Source organism: Eschrichtius robustus, chromosome 14, assembly GCF_028021215.1.
Source record: "Eschrichtius robustus isolate mEscRob2 chromosome 14, mEscRob2.pri, whole genome shotgun sequence".
In the NCBI taxonomy this organism is placed as follows: domain Eukaryota; kingdom Metazoa; phylum Chordata; class Mammalia; order Artiodactyla; family Eschrichtiidae; genus Eschrichtius; species Eschrichtius robustus.
Window position 1 is genome coordinate 92,534,759 of NC_090837.1, and position 19,854 is coordinate 92,554,612.

The window sequence follows — 19,854 nt, forward strand, 5'->3', positions numbered from 1 at the left end:
CGCGGCATGTGGGGTCCTCCCGGACCAGGGCTCGAATCCGTGTCCCCTGCATTGGCAGGCGGATTCTTAACCCCGCGGCACCACCAGGGAAGCCCCAAACCGTAAGTTTTTAATGCATGAAAAAATGTGAGGCAAAATGTCAGGCTTAAGTCTTCAGTTGTTTTTTTCCTTCCATCTGTGAGTATAAACAAGACGTTGTCCCCTAAAGAGATGAACCCCTTCTCCCAAGCCCTACATCAGTCCATGTAGCCCAAGGGAAACGGGACACTGTTTTTCAGGCCATGGAGTTGCAAAATTCCTGAAGGACTTTATTCAGCTCAGTGTAGAAGAGGTGTCCACAGACCACCCTCCCGCCCAAGGTCAATTCTTGCTGATTCATTTACCCTGACTCCTGAGTAACCTGAGAACTTCCTCCACCAGGCCCCAACCTCTCTCCTCAGGTAGACCAGCTTTGCTTGAGCCCGTTATTACTAAACTGATTTCATCATGGCTGGACCAGAGATGAAAGGCAAGATGCAGACTGTTAATTAAGTTCTCCTGACATAGCACAACGAAAAATCTGAAGGTAACTCACAGTGTGAAATGTAACAGTCAGCCATTTAATCATGGTCTATTAGACCATAAAAGTAGTTACTAAAAGGCCCAGAATTTCCAGATATTATATTGGATTAGTATAATCTAACAATGGCCTTATTCAAACAAATCGCTTCACTCTCTTTAATTCAAACCTGAAATTGAAATTTCAATTTCAGAAAACTGAAGACAGGAAGAAAAATATTAATATAAGTGAACTTTTTTCCCTCTCAAGGTTCTTCTTATGTAGTTTATAGTTTGTGAAGTGTAGCTTAACACAGTTAATTAAACCTGAAACTTGGTCTCTATACTTGATTTTTCTCCATCAAGCTTCCCCATGAAATTTTCTAAATACAATAGGTAACATTTAAGTTCTATATGGCTCAAACTTTTACGGAAAAAATATATTCCATTTTATTCAGTAGGGAATAAACATGGTACAAAATATTAGCTCAAGGAAAGGTTAATACAACCATGACAGAAGGTCAGCTGTCATTGTCATGTATTTATGTGCATGTGCACACACACGTACACACACATATGTACATGCACACATATACACACATACATATGTACACACATGTACACACACACACGTACACACACAGGACCATTTGGCTCACTGGTGTCTCACCGTATATCACTTCCCTTGAAATGTGCCTATTAAGCTACACTTCACTAATGATAAACTACATAGAAGAACCTTGAGAGGAAAAAATTCACTTATATTTTTCTTCCTGACTTCTGTTTTTTTAACCTCATCTCTACCTCTGGCTCTTCAACTAAATGTACCCAATCCCTAGTTCTAGGTTTAGAAATTGTATTTCACACATTTTCCCCTTTATTTATTTTTTTGTCTGCCAGAGAGCATCACATCTGGAGACTTGATAATGATTGGAGAATAAGAAAAGATGAGAAACATCAGAAATTAGCATCATTAAAATTATACTGCAGAGTTAATGTAGATTTAAGCCAGATGTGGCCTTCAGTGAAGTTCTGGCACTTACCCCACTGCCCTATAAATAACAGGTGCTAACTCAAAGTTTGCTACTTCAAACTTCAAACAGCCAGTATTTTAAAACTTAGGAGCATGGTTACATGAGAGAAATTTATGTTAAGAATTTAAACCATGTACTTATGTTTTAATGCCTGTATTTAACACAGGAAGAATAATGTAGTTTGGGCATGTTCCTAGAAATTTTTGATTGGCATTGCTATATCGCATTGGTTTGGTAGGGAATTTAGAACCTCCATTTTACTAATATGTCTAAATATTCATAATACAAGAAAGAAATTCAATGCCAAACTTTAAATGACATAATATGTCTTTTACATATATATTCAAAGATAAAAGGTATGTGACTTTAGAACAGAATGTTCTCACTGACACAACTCTGTGAGAGAAATTATACTTCTTATCCTTTCATCCGTCAGAAAATCCCATTCTTCCAAATGAATTTGGAAAGTTGTCTCTCTGGTGTATATTTGAGGAATAGTCATTGTCTACGGCCCTGGAGTATTTATTTTAGAGTTATGTATGTGCTCAAAAAAGAGGTTGGCTTAGAAATGCCCCGTGCTTGTGCTGGGCTGAAGATCTGCAAGCCTTATAGTTGCCCAGCCTTGAGATCAAAGACAGAGCCCAGAGACAGTGACAGAGACATCAGTTGTTTGCTGGACAGGGGGCCTCACACAAAGGGTCCTAGAGTGGCACCCCACCTCTGCAGCACTGTAATCTTAGACTTTCCTTTAACAATAGTAATGGTGTTTCATATTCTGCCCTTTCCTATCCTTCCAGCATTTTCTCCCTCAATAAATCTTATGCCAGGGATGTAACTGTCCCAAGTGGGAATGTACTTTCCCATTTTTACCCCCTTTTTTACTATTGGGTTGGCCAAAAAGTTCATTCAGGTTTTGCCATATCATACGGAAAAACCTGAGCAAACTTTTTGGCCAACCCAGTACTATCACTTCCATCCAGTGTCTTTTCCACGTCTGTCTGTACTAGTGACTTTGTTATGTGTACTTTGAGGTCCAGATAAAAGTGAATTAATCGTATCTTTCTCCAAATAGACCCCTACCTGCTCACTAGGTTGTCAAAGTAGAAAATGCCTTCACTTTCCCTGGTACCTACCCAGCAGAGTGCCTTACAAAGGTCTTTAGGGCTGATCTTATCTATATAAAAAGCAGTATGTTTCTGGCAAGAAATTCCCATGTTGTGCTGCTATTTATTAAATTCTTGTAATTGTGTTGCCTTATGATGATAGAAGTTGTGCCATGGAGAGAAGATGCAGCCCAAGTTATTTTGGTTCTAATTTGTAAGATAAAAATAAAAAATACAGTTGACCCCTGAACAACACAGGGGTTAGGGGCACCACCCCTCTACGCAGTTGAAAATCCACGTGTAACTTATAGTCAGTCTTCTGTATCTGCAGTTCTTCATCCAAGGATTCAACTAACCCTGGTAATTCTATTGAAAACTCCTAAGTAGACACACACACTTGTTCAATATTGTGTAGTTCAAGGATCATCTGTAATCTCAGCACTTAGAAGTGAAAGGTGATTTAGCAGTGGCTCCCTCTCCCTCTCCTGTCCCCCCCTTCCCCTCCCTCTCCCTCCCCCTCCCTTTCTACTCTCCCTCTTGCCCCCTACCCTTCCTCCTCCCCCTCCCCCATCCCTCTCCCTCCCTCTTGATGCTAAAAACTCAGCCTCTGTGCACAGATGCCGAACTGAATCTCGGAGACAGAGTTTTGGGTGAAGTAGAAAAGAATAGTTTTATTGCTTTGCCAGGCAAAGGGGGCCACGGCAGGCTTGTGCCCCTGAAAATCTGTGTGTCCCAACCAGGGGGATTTGGTGAGGAGTCTGACAGCAATCCGTTCAAGGGTGGGGCTGCTGATAAGATTAGGGTGTGTGCAGGGCCTGCAGTCCTTTAATCTGGTCTCAGGTAATCTGATGAGCTTCTGTGGTTCCTTTAATCTGGAATGGAGAATGCTGACATCACCCATCTGTTGGGGGTTTTAGTTCTGCGCAGGGCTTGAAGATATTGTTATGTGTATCCCTTGAGGGGGAACCAGGACCCTGCCCCAGGGCTGAACTATTGTTTCTTGGCTGTTCCTCCCTTGTCTCTGCATCCCCTCCCTTCCCTGATGAGCAACTGTTCAAATATGCCCTTTGGAACTCAGGGAAGGTCATAGAGGCTGGAGGCTGTTCCCTACAAACAAGAAACGGGGGACACGGAAAGGCTTCTGTGCCCAGGAGCCCCACAGGGTCCTGCTCAGTTTCACTCCCCCCTCTCTGTCTCTCCCTCCCTCTCCCCCTCTCACTGTCCTACTCTTTCCCTCTCCCCATCTCTCTCTCTTTCCCTCTTTCCCTCTCTGTGTGTGTGTGTGTGTTTAACCTGCCATTGTACCATAATTCACTTGACTTCATATTTAGGAGGCTCTTCCTTGGTTTTCTTCTTGGTAAATGATGCTAGTGGGCTGGTAACTCCTGCAATGTCCTTTAAACCTGAACTTAACCTTTTCTATCTTGGGAATCTACATTTGACATATTTTTCATATTTTCACATTTTTGTAAAAAATAATCTGAATTCCGTGATAGCATCCTGTTTACTGGGAACAAAAAATAGCTTATTTTAATCTGAATTGTACAAATGATTGTATAATTGTATAAATAATAGGACATGAAAATGTGGACCCACCTTTACATTTAAAGAAAATAAAAAATATATATAACATAATTTCTGAAATACATATAATACATATTTTATTAATATCGATATATATTATAATTGTATTTAAATATATAACATATTTCTACAATTATAATTAGGAATGAAGGTTATGTGTCAGTAATATAGAATAAAAAATTTTGGCAGACAAAATCTGTTTACATACAGCACAAAACATTAAACAATATCTCCTATGTATGAGAGTTTATTATAAGATTGAATCCATGGTCAGGGAAAATTATAAAATAGAGCCAAGATTTCAATTGAAAACCAAGCAGTCGTGTTTTATGTTTCTGAAAGCATATAGGATGAGAAAAGATCTGTGTTTTGGGTCAATTTGTTTTTCAGTAGCCACAAAGATGTGGATATTCATGGTCTGTCTACTGTAGAGCCACATGTGGTAACTATAGGATTTTTTTTTTAACATTGGAGTATAATTGCTTTACATTGTTGTGTTAGTTTCCGCTGTATAACACAATCGGCTATACGTATACATATATCCCCATATTCCCTCCCTATTGTGTCTCCCTCCCACCCTCCCTATCCCACCCCTCTAGGTGGTCACAAAGCACCGAGCTGATCTCCCTGTGCTATGCGGCTGCTTCCCACTAGCTATCTATTTTACATTTGGTAGTGTACATATGTCAGTGCCACTCTCTCACTTCATCCCAGTTTCCCCTTCCCCCTCCCCGCTTTCTCTTTCTGACTTACTTCACTCTGTATGACAGACTGTAGGTCCATCCACGTCACTACAAATAACTCAATTTCATTTCTTTTAATGGCTGAGTAATATTCTATTGTATGTATGTGCCACATCTTCTTTATCCATTCATCTGTCGATGGACACTTAGGTTGCTTCCATGTCCTGGCTATTGTAAATAGTGCTGCAGTGAACACTGTGGTACATGACTCTTTTTGAATTAATTTAGCCTAGTGAGGTTTCCATGGATTTCTCTGTTCATGTGACAGACGGCCGTCTGCTGGAAATATTACGGTGTGCACTGTGTCTTTGCTATACCTGCAAACACTTGCAGCTAACAAGAGAAAATACTTTGAGAATAGTTTCCGAATTCCAACTGATCATTTGCTTGTCCTCTTCAGAATGTTCAGAGGAGGATGTCAGAAGATTTTCCTTAACTTAAATAATTTGCACTATTAAATGGGAGAATGTTTTCTTTACTGCTATAAAAATAAGAAGTGTTTTCCAAAGGAGGAGTATAGTCTCAGTGGGTAAGCTTGACTGTTGACATTTTCTCCTGTGACATTGCCTAGATTTCTTGAAGAAAATATACCCTTGGTTATGTAAGCCATCACTCACCCTCTGTTCACAGGATACTTTTACTGGGAAAACTATCCCTGGCTTGAAATAAACTAGCTCTGGTTTTATCATCAGTGTTAATCAGAGATATGTTTTGTGTGATAAGAAATAAATGTTATTGATGTCATGATTTACTTATCACCTAAACATATGATTATGCAGAGAAGGCAAAACTACAATATAGGTAAAATTTATGAAAAATACTCCATTACCACTGTAACTGAAGATATTTTTGTATTCTACAAATAAATGACTCCATTACAGATGGAGAAGCTAGGCTAAAAAGTGCACTAGGATAGTTTCCTATATAGTTCTTAAATTTACTATTGTAATAATGTTCCTTGTTTGATTAAAACATTCAAAACAAAAAAAAAAAAGAAAAAAGTGCACTTAACGTGGTAATACATGGGATTATATATTAATAGTGGTCACTTTAATTGAATTTTACAGATAAATGTGATTGAAATCATCCTGTCAATTTATACAAATAAAATAGTTTGGAACATAAATTTCTAGAATGGTGACATTGCCTCTGTCAAAAGCAAACTTATCGAAGTAAAAATGACCTTTTCATCTAAATGACTGCCTTGACATGGTATTTACCTTTGAAAGAAAACTTTGTTATAAATAATTAAAATTACATATTTTCTAACCAGAGAGAAAGATTTCTTTCCAGAATTGCGCAGTCTATTATTCACATTTGTGATATGGAAGTCACTTAGGATGAATAAGAGATCGGAAAGAATAATATAGCAGTTTTATTATGGTCCAGAGTTAATAAAGCATTTTAATTACTATGGGAAAAAAGGAGGTATTACAGAGAGAATAAATGCACATAGAGACTAGAGAAAGAATAGACATTTTGAAGAAGTGAGCTCCTCTTTTCCTGTCAATGGCTAGAGAATTTTTTTAAATCTAGAGCTATCTGGAAATTTCATGTGTTCTAAGATTTTCTAAAGCTTCATCCATCTCCCTGAAGAAAGTATCTTAGAAGCTAGCTGTACCAGGATGAAAGATCAAGTGGTGTTTCATTAAACCATTTCTATTTTAAAAACCATATCACAATAGGTCATAAACAATTTAAAAAAACAAGCTTGTTATTCATTCCCACTCTCCTTAAGAGTACATTAGTGTCTTCATGTTTGTGAATTTTCCCATTTTCATTACCTTATTGATACCTAATTTCATTACATTGTGTTAAAAAATACTTGGGATGATTTCAATCATTAAATTCAGTAAACTTTTATACTTTGCAGACATTTATTCTTATAAAAACCATATATATACAAAGTTGAACCATGTGATCACCATTTTTTAAAATACTTTAAATTTTTATTTGCGTGATCACCATTTTTGCAGCCGAAAAGCAATTTCATATGAATCAACCTAATTAGAAAACTACATAGATCCTAATGTACAACTTGATGGTTTTCTCAAACTGAAAATACCTTTGTAACCAGCAGCAAGATCAATATACTTTTCTTTTGTCCTAATGATGTATATTAAAATGGGGGGCGGGGGGTACAGCATCTTTCCTTTGACAGCGTATTAGCTTTATTCATAACCTTTAAATATTTAGAGAGGGGGTCTGTGGGCCTCCACTCATGTTCTTGCCCTGGTCCACCTCTGGAGGTGAGAGAGACAGTGGACTCGATGTGCAGACACGAAGATTCACAGGGGGCCTCGCAGGTTCTACTTCTGCCCGGGGTCACAGTCTTGAGCTGCCTGTTGTCCAAAATCAATTGTTTTATACAGTGTATCTACTTTTTATAGCTGTTTATAATCAAGAAGTAAATTTAGCCCATTCCTCCATCATTGCCGGGAGTGGGAATCTGGGCTATGCTACTCACGGACCTCCAGCTGAAAAGTGGTTCCAGTATCATTCAGGACCTGTTCTCAAACTCTTCTGCAGAAGGCGGCCACATGAGCAGAGGTGAGGGAATGTGGGTGCCTACAGGCTCTGGGGGAAAACCCAAATCAGCCCAATAAAAGAGCAAAATATCTCTAAAGTCTTACCTTGAAACATTATAATCTCTATTCTCCTCCCTTTTCAATCCATGTGCATTTTAGATTGAATACATTCAGCCTCAGAGCTAAACTTGCTTCTGAGGGTATCCACACCCTGGTTCTCGTTTACCTATTGCATTAACGGATGCTTAGCATCCGTAAGAGTGTTTCTGAGGAAACTGCCGAGTCACCAGGAACCTCTAGGATATTTTGAAATCCTCCAATGGCACAGCCCTCCTGGACCCACTAAAGGGACATGGGTTAAATGGGAGAGGACCCTTGTCTGGACCCCTCAAATCTTAAAACATCAGTACTCTGTCTTGTACTTCTATTTTCTCCACTCCAAAGGGCTAACGAGTTTTGGAGTAACTGAAGGTAATCTGGGTCTCTCCTGAATTGAAATGAGTGCCGTGGAATTCTCTTCACAAAGCAATTTAAACAAACCACCACCAAGGGAGCAGAACCACACACTAGCAGTGTACGTGTGCCAGTATCAGCAGGAATCTAGAAATCTCCCAGGCCCTTCTCTCACTCACCCAAACTGCATAGTTCAGAAACACAGAGTAATGACTGATTTCCTGTGGAGGGTGGGCACAACTTATAAGCATAAATGGGCTCCTTGTAATGAGAAGAAATAGAGGCCTCAGTTCCATTTACATAGTGTAGATGAACAGAGGAGTAGAACAGAAGTTTCCAATGTTCTGCAAATAACAAATTAAGGAGTAGGTAGAAATGCCAACATTAAAGTAATGTTAAGCATATGATCCATTTAAACTTGGCACTTAAACAGTGAATAAAGCTGTCCAAGGGGTCCTAACTGATCATTTGGAACACTGGCAAAAGGGCTTGGCGTAAAATTCCACGCCATGTGCAGTCAGAATGTGTAAATTGTGATCATAATGCCTCCTAAATGTACCCATGTCAGTAACAGAGGCGCTGCCAGGTGATGAAGGCGGACTACTTGATCGGAAATAGCAGTCTCATTTACTTCGGTAATATGTCCCAATTTGTAAATTAGGAGTGTAAAAAATTGCTTTTGCTTCCCTGTGTTTTCACTTCTGGCGAGGCTATCTCATGAAATAATGGAAATGTTTTCCTACGGATAACTAACGTCTAGAAATAATGTGACTCGTTATACTACAATAGAGTCCCTCACTTCACCTCACTTTAACCACGTTGGCATGCCCGATAAACATCTCCTTAAAACAGGAAGTAGCAACATTTAATGTAGTTCTTAAAGGTAAATAATGTTTTGCTATTTAAAAAAAATCTGCCAAATAAAACCCAAGCCCATATATTTTGTTTACAAACACGATCATAAAAGTCCAAGTGAATGTGACAGTTGTGAAAAATTAAGGCAGTACAACTTTCACCCTCCTGATTCTGAATCCCTTCTTTCACTCGAGTAATTATATAGTATTTATCAATAGGATTTATGTAAATTATTAAATGTTTGTCAAATAATACATTATATATATATTATACGTATTATATATATATAAAATCTGGTTTTTCAAGTAAGCCATGTAATCTTATAGGACCTATCTTTTAGTTTTCTTTTGTTCCATTTTAATTTTTCCATACTAAAAATGCTTACATTACATTGGTATAGCTCCCTAAGTTTTCACAAAACACACTCTAAACAGTGGATGTATGACCATTATATTCGGTCAGATGTGTGTGTGTGTGTGTGTGTGCATGTGTGTGTATGTGTGTGATGTAACTAAAAATTTTAAGAAACTAAATTATTATCTCTTATCTTGCAATGACCCAAGATAAGAAACCATCAATTTTAACTGTACACCTGTTTTCATTTTATTTATTTTAGTTTTCAAATTTTTTTGTATGAGATACATAATGAAGATATAACATTGTGAAAGTTTAAGGTGTGTGTGTTGATTTGATACACATTATATTGAGAAATGATTATCACCATAGCATTGGCTAACACCCTCATCTCCTTACATAATTACCCTTTTTTAAAAAAAATAGGTCTTTATTGGAATATAATTGCTTCACAATACTGTGTTAGTTTCTGTTGTACAACAAAGTGAATCAGCCATATGCATACATATGTCCCCATATCCCCTCCCTCTTGAGCCTCCCCTCTCACTCTCCCTATCCCACGTCTCTAGCTCATCACAAAGCACCAAGGTGATCTCCCTGTGCTATGCTGCTGCTTCCCACTAGCTATCTATTTTACATTCAGTAGTGTATATATGTCAATGCTACTGTCACTTTGCCCCAGCTTCTCCCTCCCCCATCCCGTGTCCTCAAGTCCATTCTCTATGTCTACGTCTTTATTCCTGCCCTGTCACTAGGTTCATCAGTACCATTTTTTTTTTCTTTTTAGATTCCATATATATGTGTTAGCATACAGTGTTTTTCTCTTTCTGACTTCACTCAGTATGACAGACTCTAGGTCCATAGACTACAAATAACTCAATTTTGTTTCTTTTATGGCTGAGTAATATTCCACTGTATATACATGCCACGTCTTCTTTATCCATTCATCTGTCGATAGACATATAGGTTGCTTCCATGCCCTGGCCATTGTAAATAGAGCTGCAGTGAACATTGTGGTACATGACTCTTTTTGAATTATGGTTTTCTCAGGGTATATGCCCAGTAGTGGGATTGCTGGGTCATATGGCAGTTCTATTTTTAATTTTTTAAGGAACCTCTGTACTGTTCTCCATAGTGGTTGTATCAATTTACATTCCCACCAACAGTGCAGGAGGGTTCCTTTTTCACCACACCCTGGCCATTCTGACCAGTGTGAGGTGAAACCTCATTGTAGTTTTGATTTGCATTTCTCTAATAATTAGTGATGTTGAGCAGCTTTTCACGTGCCTCTTGGCCATCTGTATGTCTTCTTCTTTAATGAAATGTCTATTTAAGACTTCCACCCATTTTTTAATTGAACTGTTTGTTTTTTTTGATATTGAGCTCTATGAGCTGTTTGTATATTTTGGAGATTAATCCTTTGTCTGTTGTTTCATTTGAAAATATTTTCTCCCATTCTGAGGGTTGTCTTTTCCATCTTGTTTATAGTTTCCTTTGCTGTGCAAAAGCTTTTAAGTTTCATTAGGTCCCATTTGTTTATTTTTGTTTTTATTTCCATTTCTCTAGGAGGTGGGTCAAAAAGGATCTTGCTGTGATTTATGTCATAGAGTGTTCTGCCTATGTTTTCCTCTAAGACTTTTCTAGTGTCCGGCCTTACATTTAGGTCTTTAATCCATTTTGAGTTTATTTTTGTGTATGGTGTTAGGAGTGTTCTAATTTCATTCTTTCACATGTAGCTGTCCAGTTTTCCCAGCACCACTTATTGAAGAGGCTGTCTCTTCTCCATTGTATGTTCTTGCCTCCTTTGTCATAAATTAGGTGAGCATATGTGCGTGGGTTTATCTCTGAGCTTTCTCTCCTGTTCCATTGATCTATATTTCTGTTTTTGTGCCAGTACCATACTGTCTTTATTACTGTAGCTTTGTAGTATGGTCTGAAGTCAGGGAGCCTGATTCCTTGAGCTCCATTTTTCTTTCTCAAGATTGCTTTGGCTATTCGGGGTCTTTTGTGTTTCCATACACAAATCAATCAATGTGATACACCATATTAACAAATTGAAGAATAAAAACCATATGATCATCTCAATAGATGCAGAAAAAGCTTTTGACAAAATTCAACATCCATTTATGATAAAAACTCTCCAGAAAATGGGCATAGAGAGAACCTACCTCAACATAATAAAGGCCATATATGACAAAGCCACAGCAAACATCATACTCAATGGTGAAAAACTGAAAGCATTTCCAACTAACATCAGGAACAAGACAAGGATGTCCACCCTCACCACTCTTATTCAACATAGTTTTCGAAGTCCTAACCATGGCAATCAGAGAACAAAAAGAAAGAAAAGGAATACAAATTGGAAAAGAAGAATTAAAACTGTCACTGTTTGCAGATGACATGATACTATACATAGAGAATCCTAAAGATGCCACCAGAAAACTACTAGAACTAATCAGTGAATTTGTTAAGGTTGCAGGATACAAAATTAATGCACAGAAATCTCTGGCATTCCTCTACACTAACAACGAAAAATCAGAAAGAGAAATTAAGGAAACAATTCCATTTACCATCGCAACAGACAGAATAAAATATCTAGGAATAAACATATCTAAGGAGACAAAAGACCTGTATGCAGAAAACTATAAGATGCTGGTGAAGGAAATTAAAGATGATACAAACAGATGGAGAGATATACCATGTTCTTGGATTGGAAGAATCAATATTGTGAAAATGACTATACTACCCAAAGCAATCTACAGATTCAGTGCATTCCCCATCAAACTACCAATGGCATTCTTCACAGAATTAGAACAAAAAATTTTACAATTCGTATGGAAATACCCTTTCTTTTTTGTGGTAAGAACATTTAAGATCTACTCTCTTAGCAACTTTCAAGTACATAATACAGTATTGTTAACTACAATCACCATGCTGTACATCAGATCCCCAAAACTTATTCTTTTATAACTGAAAGTGTAACTGTGCCTGTTTTGCACTGTGGTAGAGGTGGGGTGTGCAACTGAACATACACAATTGTCAGAGTTGCAAAAAAGAACATTTTAAGAAACCTTTATACAAACGTACTTTGCAATATTTCTTTTGCTGAAATATGTATCAATTTACTAGTAATATCCAACCAGGTTAAATATATTAAACCTAGTTTTTTCCAAATGTAGCTATGGCTAACCACTAAGATTTCAGCCGGGACTACCTGAATCTCAAGTTCAAAATAAATTTTTAAACACTTTTTCTTCTTAATTTGAATATCCAGCAGATATTCTGCCACTGAGGTCCCTACACAGCTGTGAGCACATCAGCAGAGGCTGCAATGTGAGTCTAAAGATACTGTTTCTAAGATGCAAAGACACTGCACATCCCCTGTGACATAATAATCTGCCTATTACTGAAATGCACCACTAATTTCCCTTTGCTGCTGCAGCAGAATGACAAACCCCACGTCCTCAGAGTTGAGCAGAGCACAGGTTACACCCCAAGCCCTCTGTTACCCACGATCAGGGATGCTGTCAAAGAAGAGGATGTCTCCTAATGCGGCTGAAGAAGCACTGAGCACCTCTGCCATTTAAACAGTTGCTGTTTCTCAGGTGTCCAGGCAGCCAGGCTCTCTCTTGTGTAAACTTGTAACCTTGATGGCTGGGACTTCCATTTCTGTCCCCAAACCTTCTGCGGCTCTCCTCTCTGGGCCTCCGTATTCTCTCTCCCCTCCTATTTCATTCCACACGCAGAACCAAGCCGACAGCTATGGCCTAGATCGTTGAACATCTAGCCTTTAGATAACGAAGTGTCTGGAGCAGAGGACCAGGGAGCCAATGGTGACATAAGGTGTTCACATTGTTCACATCTGTCCGTTTGTCTTTGGTGCCTTTAATTTTGTCTTTTGGAATTTCCAACGCTGGTGGATGCCCTATCTGGATTTGTTCATTTAAAAAACATTTACTGACGTCCTACTTTCCACCTGGGCCAGGCACAGTGGATACAGAGAAGCCTCCTGCCCTGGGGGAGGGGGCACAGTGGTAGAGGAGTTGACATGCATGCAAATCTTCTTTTTTATAAATAAATTTATTTATTTAAAAAAAAAGTTGTTTTTGAGAATTACATTATAAAATCTAGAACATGTTTATAATTGATTGTGCTATCTAGCTGAAGCACATTCTATGTAAGAATGTTTTAAATTCCTTTTAAAATATATGGAAGATATCTAGGTCTTGGTTGTCTATATTTAGCATATGTGCAGTCATGTGATGTGCTGCATCACCTTTGTGAACCAGATCCTGGTATGCGAGGGAATCTGACCCATCAAGAATAAAAACACTCAGTTCTTTGAGCTCTGTAATTACAACACATTACATGCTCATTTAGGTTTGGTATCCTTGATCATTTGGTAAATAATCCTTCTGGGAAATAATTTTTAAATGATGCAAATTATAGAAAAACTAGAATAGTCTCCACTGAAAATTAGTATGTTCTATTTAAACAAGTAAGAGATGGTTGTCTTGTGGTCACTTGGCTCCTGCCCACTTTTCCTGTCAGTTTGGTTCCATCTTCGTTTCTAGCCCAACAAACGTGGCCAGCACTATTCAATAGCATATAGCTTTATCAAATATCCAATACGTTTTAGCTTGGTTTCTGCAAAAGTATCTATTTTTTGTGGTGTTCTGGAGTAAGCATTATCTCCCTAGCAGAGGTACGCATCGTTAGGCAAAGGAGAAAGTTATTCTCTGGAAGGTGAATGTCTATTTTCAGATCCACCAAAATATGCTTTTTTCCTCATCATTTTGATTTTTCAGCTTTAAAATCCAGTGATACCATTTCTTCAAATGAAGTACTACCATGGCTTAAGATTACTGGCAGTAGAAGTAGTGACAACACGTCATATTTTACACACTGAGACGTAAGCTCTAGGATTTCAGAACAGGTATGCGAAATAACTTGAGTAACGTAATACTCTCCGACCCTACTGTCATCAGATCCTACTGAGGTCGACAGACTTGGGCTTCCATCCCAGTTCTGTCATAGCTTCTCGAACAACCTTGGACAAGTTGATCACCCTCTCTGAACTGTAGAGTTCTCTTGTGAAATACGGGCCAGATGTAGCCAAGGTCATTTAAGCTTAGCATGTCCAGCCCTCCAATCTACCTCACTCAGAATATGCTTAACAATGGCTGTAGAAATCCTTCAGTCTCTTTAAACGTGTGATGAACGATATGGGGATAGTTCCATGGAGCTAAGAATTTATTCTGAACTATGAAACAGCGGGTACAAACATTTGCAAAATTTAATAGCAATCCACTGAAAAACCGCACGACCTGATCACCAGAGAAAGCAGAAATAAAGATAAAAAAGCTCAGAACAACATTGCCCTCGAGTAATGGGAGAATGCGGGTCCAATTCTCTAATGCTTATATTCATTTAACAAATGTTTACTGAGCACTGACTGTGCACTAGGCAGAGTGCCAGGTCTTCTGTATAACGAAGTTCCTTATTATACAAACTGATTCACTTAATGACACCACGGTTCGGGAATTTTACCCATTTGGCAGGCAGGGTAAATACAAAGTCTTGCTGCACTCAAAGTAAAGGTCTTTAATGAGAAGTTTTATCTGCTTTTAACTACCTCCTAACAAGTGGGAAAGAATAGAGAAACAGCTCCATGTATCTGCCCAGGCTTATTTTTCCTCTGAGTAATCAGACTGTGGAAGGCCATCCTGGACCACGTAGGGAAAGAGCTAGTCACCGAACTGTGAACTGCAGTCATCCTGGAACTGAGGGCCTGCGGCACTTTCTAGAAGAATGAACTTTCTGCCTGAGTATTTCTTTGAGAGAGAAGAGAAAGGAAATGTCACAGCAATCGTCTGAGCGGTGGACAGTGTAGGGAAAGCTGGCTGTGGCCAGAGTCCCGACTAGTGGATCAGACAGAGATGAATCCCTGTCACTTCAAGGTGAGCCTCGTAACAGGATAATGGGAAGCAGGAGAAGAAATCCAGAGAAGGGTCCTGGAAACACACAGATGAGCATGGCTTGCTTTTCAGGAATGTTTGGGACCCACGTTCCCAGTTTCTCTAATCCAAATTCTGCCAATCCACATAATGAAAAAATTGTCACTGTGAATTTGTCTCTGATGATATTCACCCTTCCCCTCACTTCTAATTAATTTATTTTACTCTATGTAAGTCTTAACACGTGGCTCGGGCAGAAATGACAGCCTTTTCTGTCAGCTTTCACCTGTACACCAGCCTTCTTAGAATGTAAGACCACCATCTTTGATGGAACTTTCTCAGCCTGGGAGGGTCTGACATACGAACGTACATATCCTTAAAAGTAGAATTTGCTGAGCACAATACATGGCACAAATCAATTTCAAAACAGACCAGTCTTGCTCCCAAAATAAAGTTTATAGAAAAATTAAAGTCACTGACAACTTGTTGAAGTTCCCTATCATGAATGTGCTTAGGAAATGTACATGTCAAAATAGGGACTCAGCACTATTCCAGAGAAGGAAGTCCTAGTCAGAACCCCAAACTGTCAGGCCAGCTACAAGACTCCAGGTAGCCATGGCTTGTCACCCTCATAGCCTAGTTTGGGGCAGCCTGGACTACTGAAGCTATTTGATGTTTCATGGCTCCTCCTGAGGGTGGTGTCTTGAGCAGAAGGGACAGTTCAGATTAAAAGCATCCTGGGTCGTGTGAATATTTTTTAGTAAGATTCTTGAAAACAGCTCTTGTCTCATGACAGCTCAGCTGGGCTATGGTGATGACTCTTTCTGGAAATTCAGTAATTTTATAGAGATTAATTTATTAATCTCAGTAATTTTATAGAGATTAATTTATTTTCAATTTTTATGTTACCTCCTGGTAGACAGACCTGCCTATATTTACCAGAAATGAATTAGAAACCAATGATTTACACCTGCACAAAACCCACCCCAAGGGACAGGTCTTCTCACCAACTGAAAGGAAGAAGACATGATTTTTAAATTCTCTGTGGCATTGCTGTGGTATAATTCTTCTAAGATTCTCTAAAAAAAGAGCTGTATCCTTTTCATGGGAATAAAATGCCACCATCACTGTAGTCAGATAATGTTACCCACCAACTGCATATTAAGTGTGAAAAAAATAAAACAATTAGCAAAGTAAGTATCGTTGCTGGCTTTACTTTCATTTTTTTCACATTTTTGTTCCTCTTACCTGAAAACTATTTACCACATGCTATATAAGCCATGTCTCATTTACTGAGTTGCCTCTTTAAAGTAACTTTTTTATTTTCATTCAGGAAAACTATAAAAACGTCAGAATGTCGCCTTGGGATACTAACATCTTGAAATGACGTTAACCTTTAAAAAATACCTGTATAAAGGAAGAATGTAAACCAAAAAAAGGGCAAGAATCTTCTATTTTGTTAGTGCTAGGGGAAAAATAGCTCAAAATTTTTCATATACTAATTTTTAAAAGAATATAAAAAATAAATGACACAAGTAATTGTTAATAAAAATTTCCATAAATAAGTTATCTTCTACTTCTACTAAGGCCTTCTGTACCACTGGCCCCCCCAACTGGATATAATTTCTTCCTTTTCTGAACTGCCATCACATTTCTTTCTTTTCTTATATGACACTATTTCATAGTTTGTATTACAAATGCTATGTTCTCTAGTAGTTAGGGGCAGTATCTTTTTACTTCCTCACAGTGACTATCACTGTCTTATATTCATTTCTTCTTTTTGTTCATTCTTTCATCAAATGTTTATTAAAGCAGGCACTAGTGAACCAGAAAAATAAGGTTGCTGCCTCCATGCAATTTTCCTCTTTAAATATGATTCTTGACTCGGATTTTCATCACAGCTTATACCCTGGAGTTTTATACAGACTCATATAATAAGCCAACTTGATTGACTTATTTATTCTTGTTTTCCCATATTAACTTTTTATCGAGTTATAATTTCCATAAATAAGATAAATATTTATAGATCATTAATTTCACCTCTTTGAGGTTTGAAATTACCCACGTAACCACCACCTAAACAAGATATGGAACATTTCTATCACCTCATAAAGTTCACTTGTGAATCTTTCCAGTCAAATTCCCCACCACCAAACAACTCCTTCCTGAACTCGATCACCATCGAATCTATTTAACTTGTTCTTAGACTTCTAAAAATGCAATCAGACATTGTATATTATTTTGTGTCTGGCTTCCTTCTCTCAACAAACTTTTGACATTTATTTGTATTGTTGTGTGATTTAGTGCTTTGTTTCTTTTTACTGAATACTGTCCCATTATTGTCCAGTAACACTGAATATTATTCCATTGTATGAATATACCACAATTTGTTAATCCTCTCTCTTACTGACCATCTTGTGGATTCTTCCCGGTTTTCAATATCATGAGCAAGACTGTGAAAAACAATCTCATACAAGTCTTTTTTGGACACACGTTTTCATTTCTCTTGGGTAAATAATTGGGGGGGTATCACTAGGTAATAAGTTGGATGTGTGTTTAACTTTGTAGGAAACTCCCAAACATTGTTATTTTACAGTCCCACCAACCACTTGTGAGAGTTCCAGTTGCTTCTTCAGCATTTGATGTTGTCAGTCTCTTCTATTTCACCCATTCAGATGGGAGTGTAGTTCCAGTTGTTTCCCATCCTAGTCAGTATTTGGTATTTCAAGATTTTAACTTTAGTGACACTAGCAGGCGTGTTGTTCTATCTCGTTTTTTTATTTGCATTGACATGAGTAATAAAGTTGAACATCTTTCCATGTGCCCATTGGCCACTGTCTATCTAGTTTTCTAAAGTGTCTGTTCAAGGCTTTTGCTCTTTTCAAAACTGGGTTTTAGGTCTTATTTTTGTTTTGTAGGTGTTCTCTATATTTTCTTGATATAAGTTGTTTGTCAAATATAAGTATTGCAAATTCTTTCTTACTATGGGTTGCCTCTATACTTTCTTAACGGAGTCCTTTGTGGAGCAGAAATTTTTAATTTTGGAAAACTCTGATTTCACATTGTTTTCTTCAAAGGTTTGTGCTTTACTAAGTCCTCCCTAAGAAAAAGTTGCTTACCTCAAGAACACAATGATAGGCTTCTATGTTTTCTTCTAAAAACTCTATGGGTCTCACTTTTACATTTAGGTATTTGACTCATCTCAAATTGGCTTTTCTACATGGAGTGAAGTAGGAATAGAGGATTTTTAAAATCTATATAGATACTAAAGTTGTTGCAGCACAATTTGTTCAAAAAAAAACTTCATTTCCCCCATTGAGTTGATTTGGCATCTTAGTCAAAAATCATTTTCAAACCTGAAATCTGATCAAGTCTCTGTATACACCTAATTTTCAGCAAACAAAGAGAGGAGCAGAATATATTGACCACCATAAATGTGCAACAGTGAATCCAGCCTGTGGGCAACTCAACCCTACAGGTCAGTCAGTGCAGTATCTTTAACAGATAAACTGTAAGGTAAATAAAGTGATAAAGAGAGAATCTGTGGATTAAAAGAGACATAAAAGATATATTTAAGTTTTTAAAATGGGCAAGAATGAACTACAGTGTCTAGGAATGCATGCTTGAGTGGTAAAACGATAGAGAAATATAAGGAAGTGATTACGATAGATGCCAGGATAGTGGTTATTCTGGAAGGAGAGAGAGGACTGTTATTGGGATGGGCAAATAGAAGGGTTTTGGGTGGGAGACAAAGTTGTGTTACTGAACCTGAATGATGGTTTTAATTGTGTTCTCTTTATAATAATTCCGTAAACTTTTCTTTCATGTGGTTTTCTGTATCTATGTTTTATTTTTCAATAAAATGGTTAAAAATAATTTTAAAAATTATCTGTTTTTAACCAACAAGGATTTATATCCCAGGTATACAGGTCTGGTTCAACAATGGAAACTCAATTAATGCAATCCATCACATCAACAGTCTAAAAAGAAAAACCAAATGAGTATATCAGTAGACACAGAAAAAGCTTTTGACAAAATCCAACACCCAATTATTATAAAAACGTTCAGTAAACTGGGACTAGAGGGGACCTTGCTCAGTTTAATAAGAACATCTACAAAAAATCTACACCTAACATCACACTTACTTAAGAGTGAGAAACTAGAAGCTTCCCCAGTAAGATCAGGTACAAGACAAGGATGTCACCCTTTACACTTCTTTTCAGTATTATACTGAAGTAGTACAGTAGCTAATGCATTAAGAAAAGGAAATTAAAAGTATGTAGATTGGGAAGGAAAAAATAAAACTGTCTTTGTTCTCTGATGACATGATCATCAATGCGGAAAATTTGGGAGAATTGACAAAAAAACTCCTGAAATGAGTAAGTAAGTAGCAAAGCTGCAAGATACAAGTTAATACAGAAAAGTCAATTGCATTCCCATATACCAGCAATGAAAAAGTGGAATCTGAAATTAAAGCCACAGTACCATTTACATTAACATCTAATAATAAAGAAAATCAAAGAAGGAGTAAATAAATGGAAAAACAGTCCACGTTCATGGCTAGGAAGACTCAAATTGTAAAGATTCTAGTTCTTCCCAAATTGATGTAGAGATTCTATGCTTTCCCAATCAAAATGCCAGTGACTTATTTCACAGAATTGACAAACTGATCCCAAAGTTTATGCGAAGAGGCAAAGACCCAGAAC

The 19,854-nt window shown here is 37.7% G+C and overlaps 1 protein-coding gene across 2 annotated transcripts in view; it reads left to right on the plus strand.

Annotated features, from left to right (window-relative positions):
- The window catches only part of DOK6 (docking protein 6), a 419,540-nt gene that overhangs the window by 367,921 nt on the left and 31,765 nt on the right, over nucleotides 1-19,854 (plus strand). Inside the window, exon 8 of one of the 2 annotated variants that reach the window (XM_068563091.1) lies at nucleotides 7,392-7,551. The exons of the other annotated variant lie outside the window; for it this stretch is intronic. Within the exon in view, the coding sequence (XP_068419192.1) occupies nucleotides 7,392-7,551 (160 nt within the window). The remainder of the gene's footprint in view (nucleotides 1-7,391; nucleotides 7,552-19,854) is intronic. 2 annotated transcript variants of the gene reach the window in all.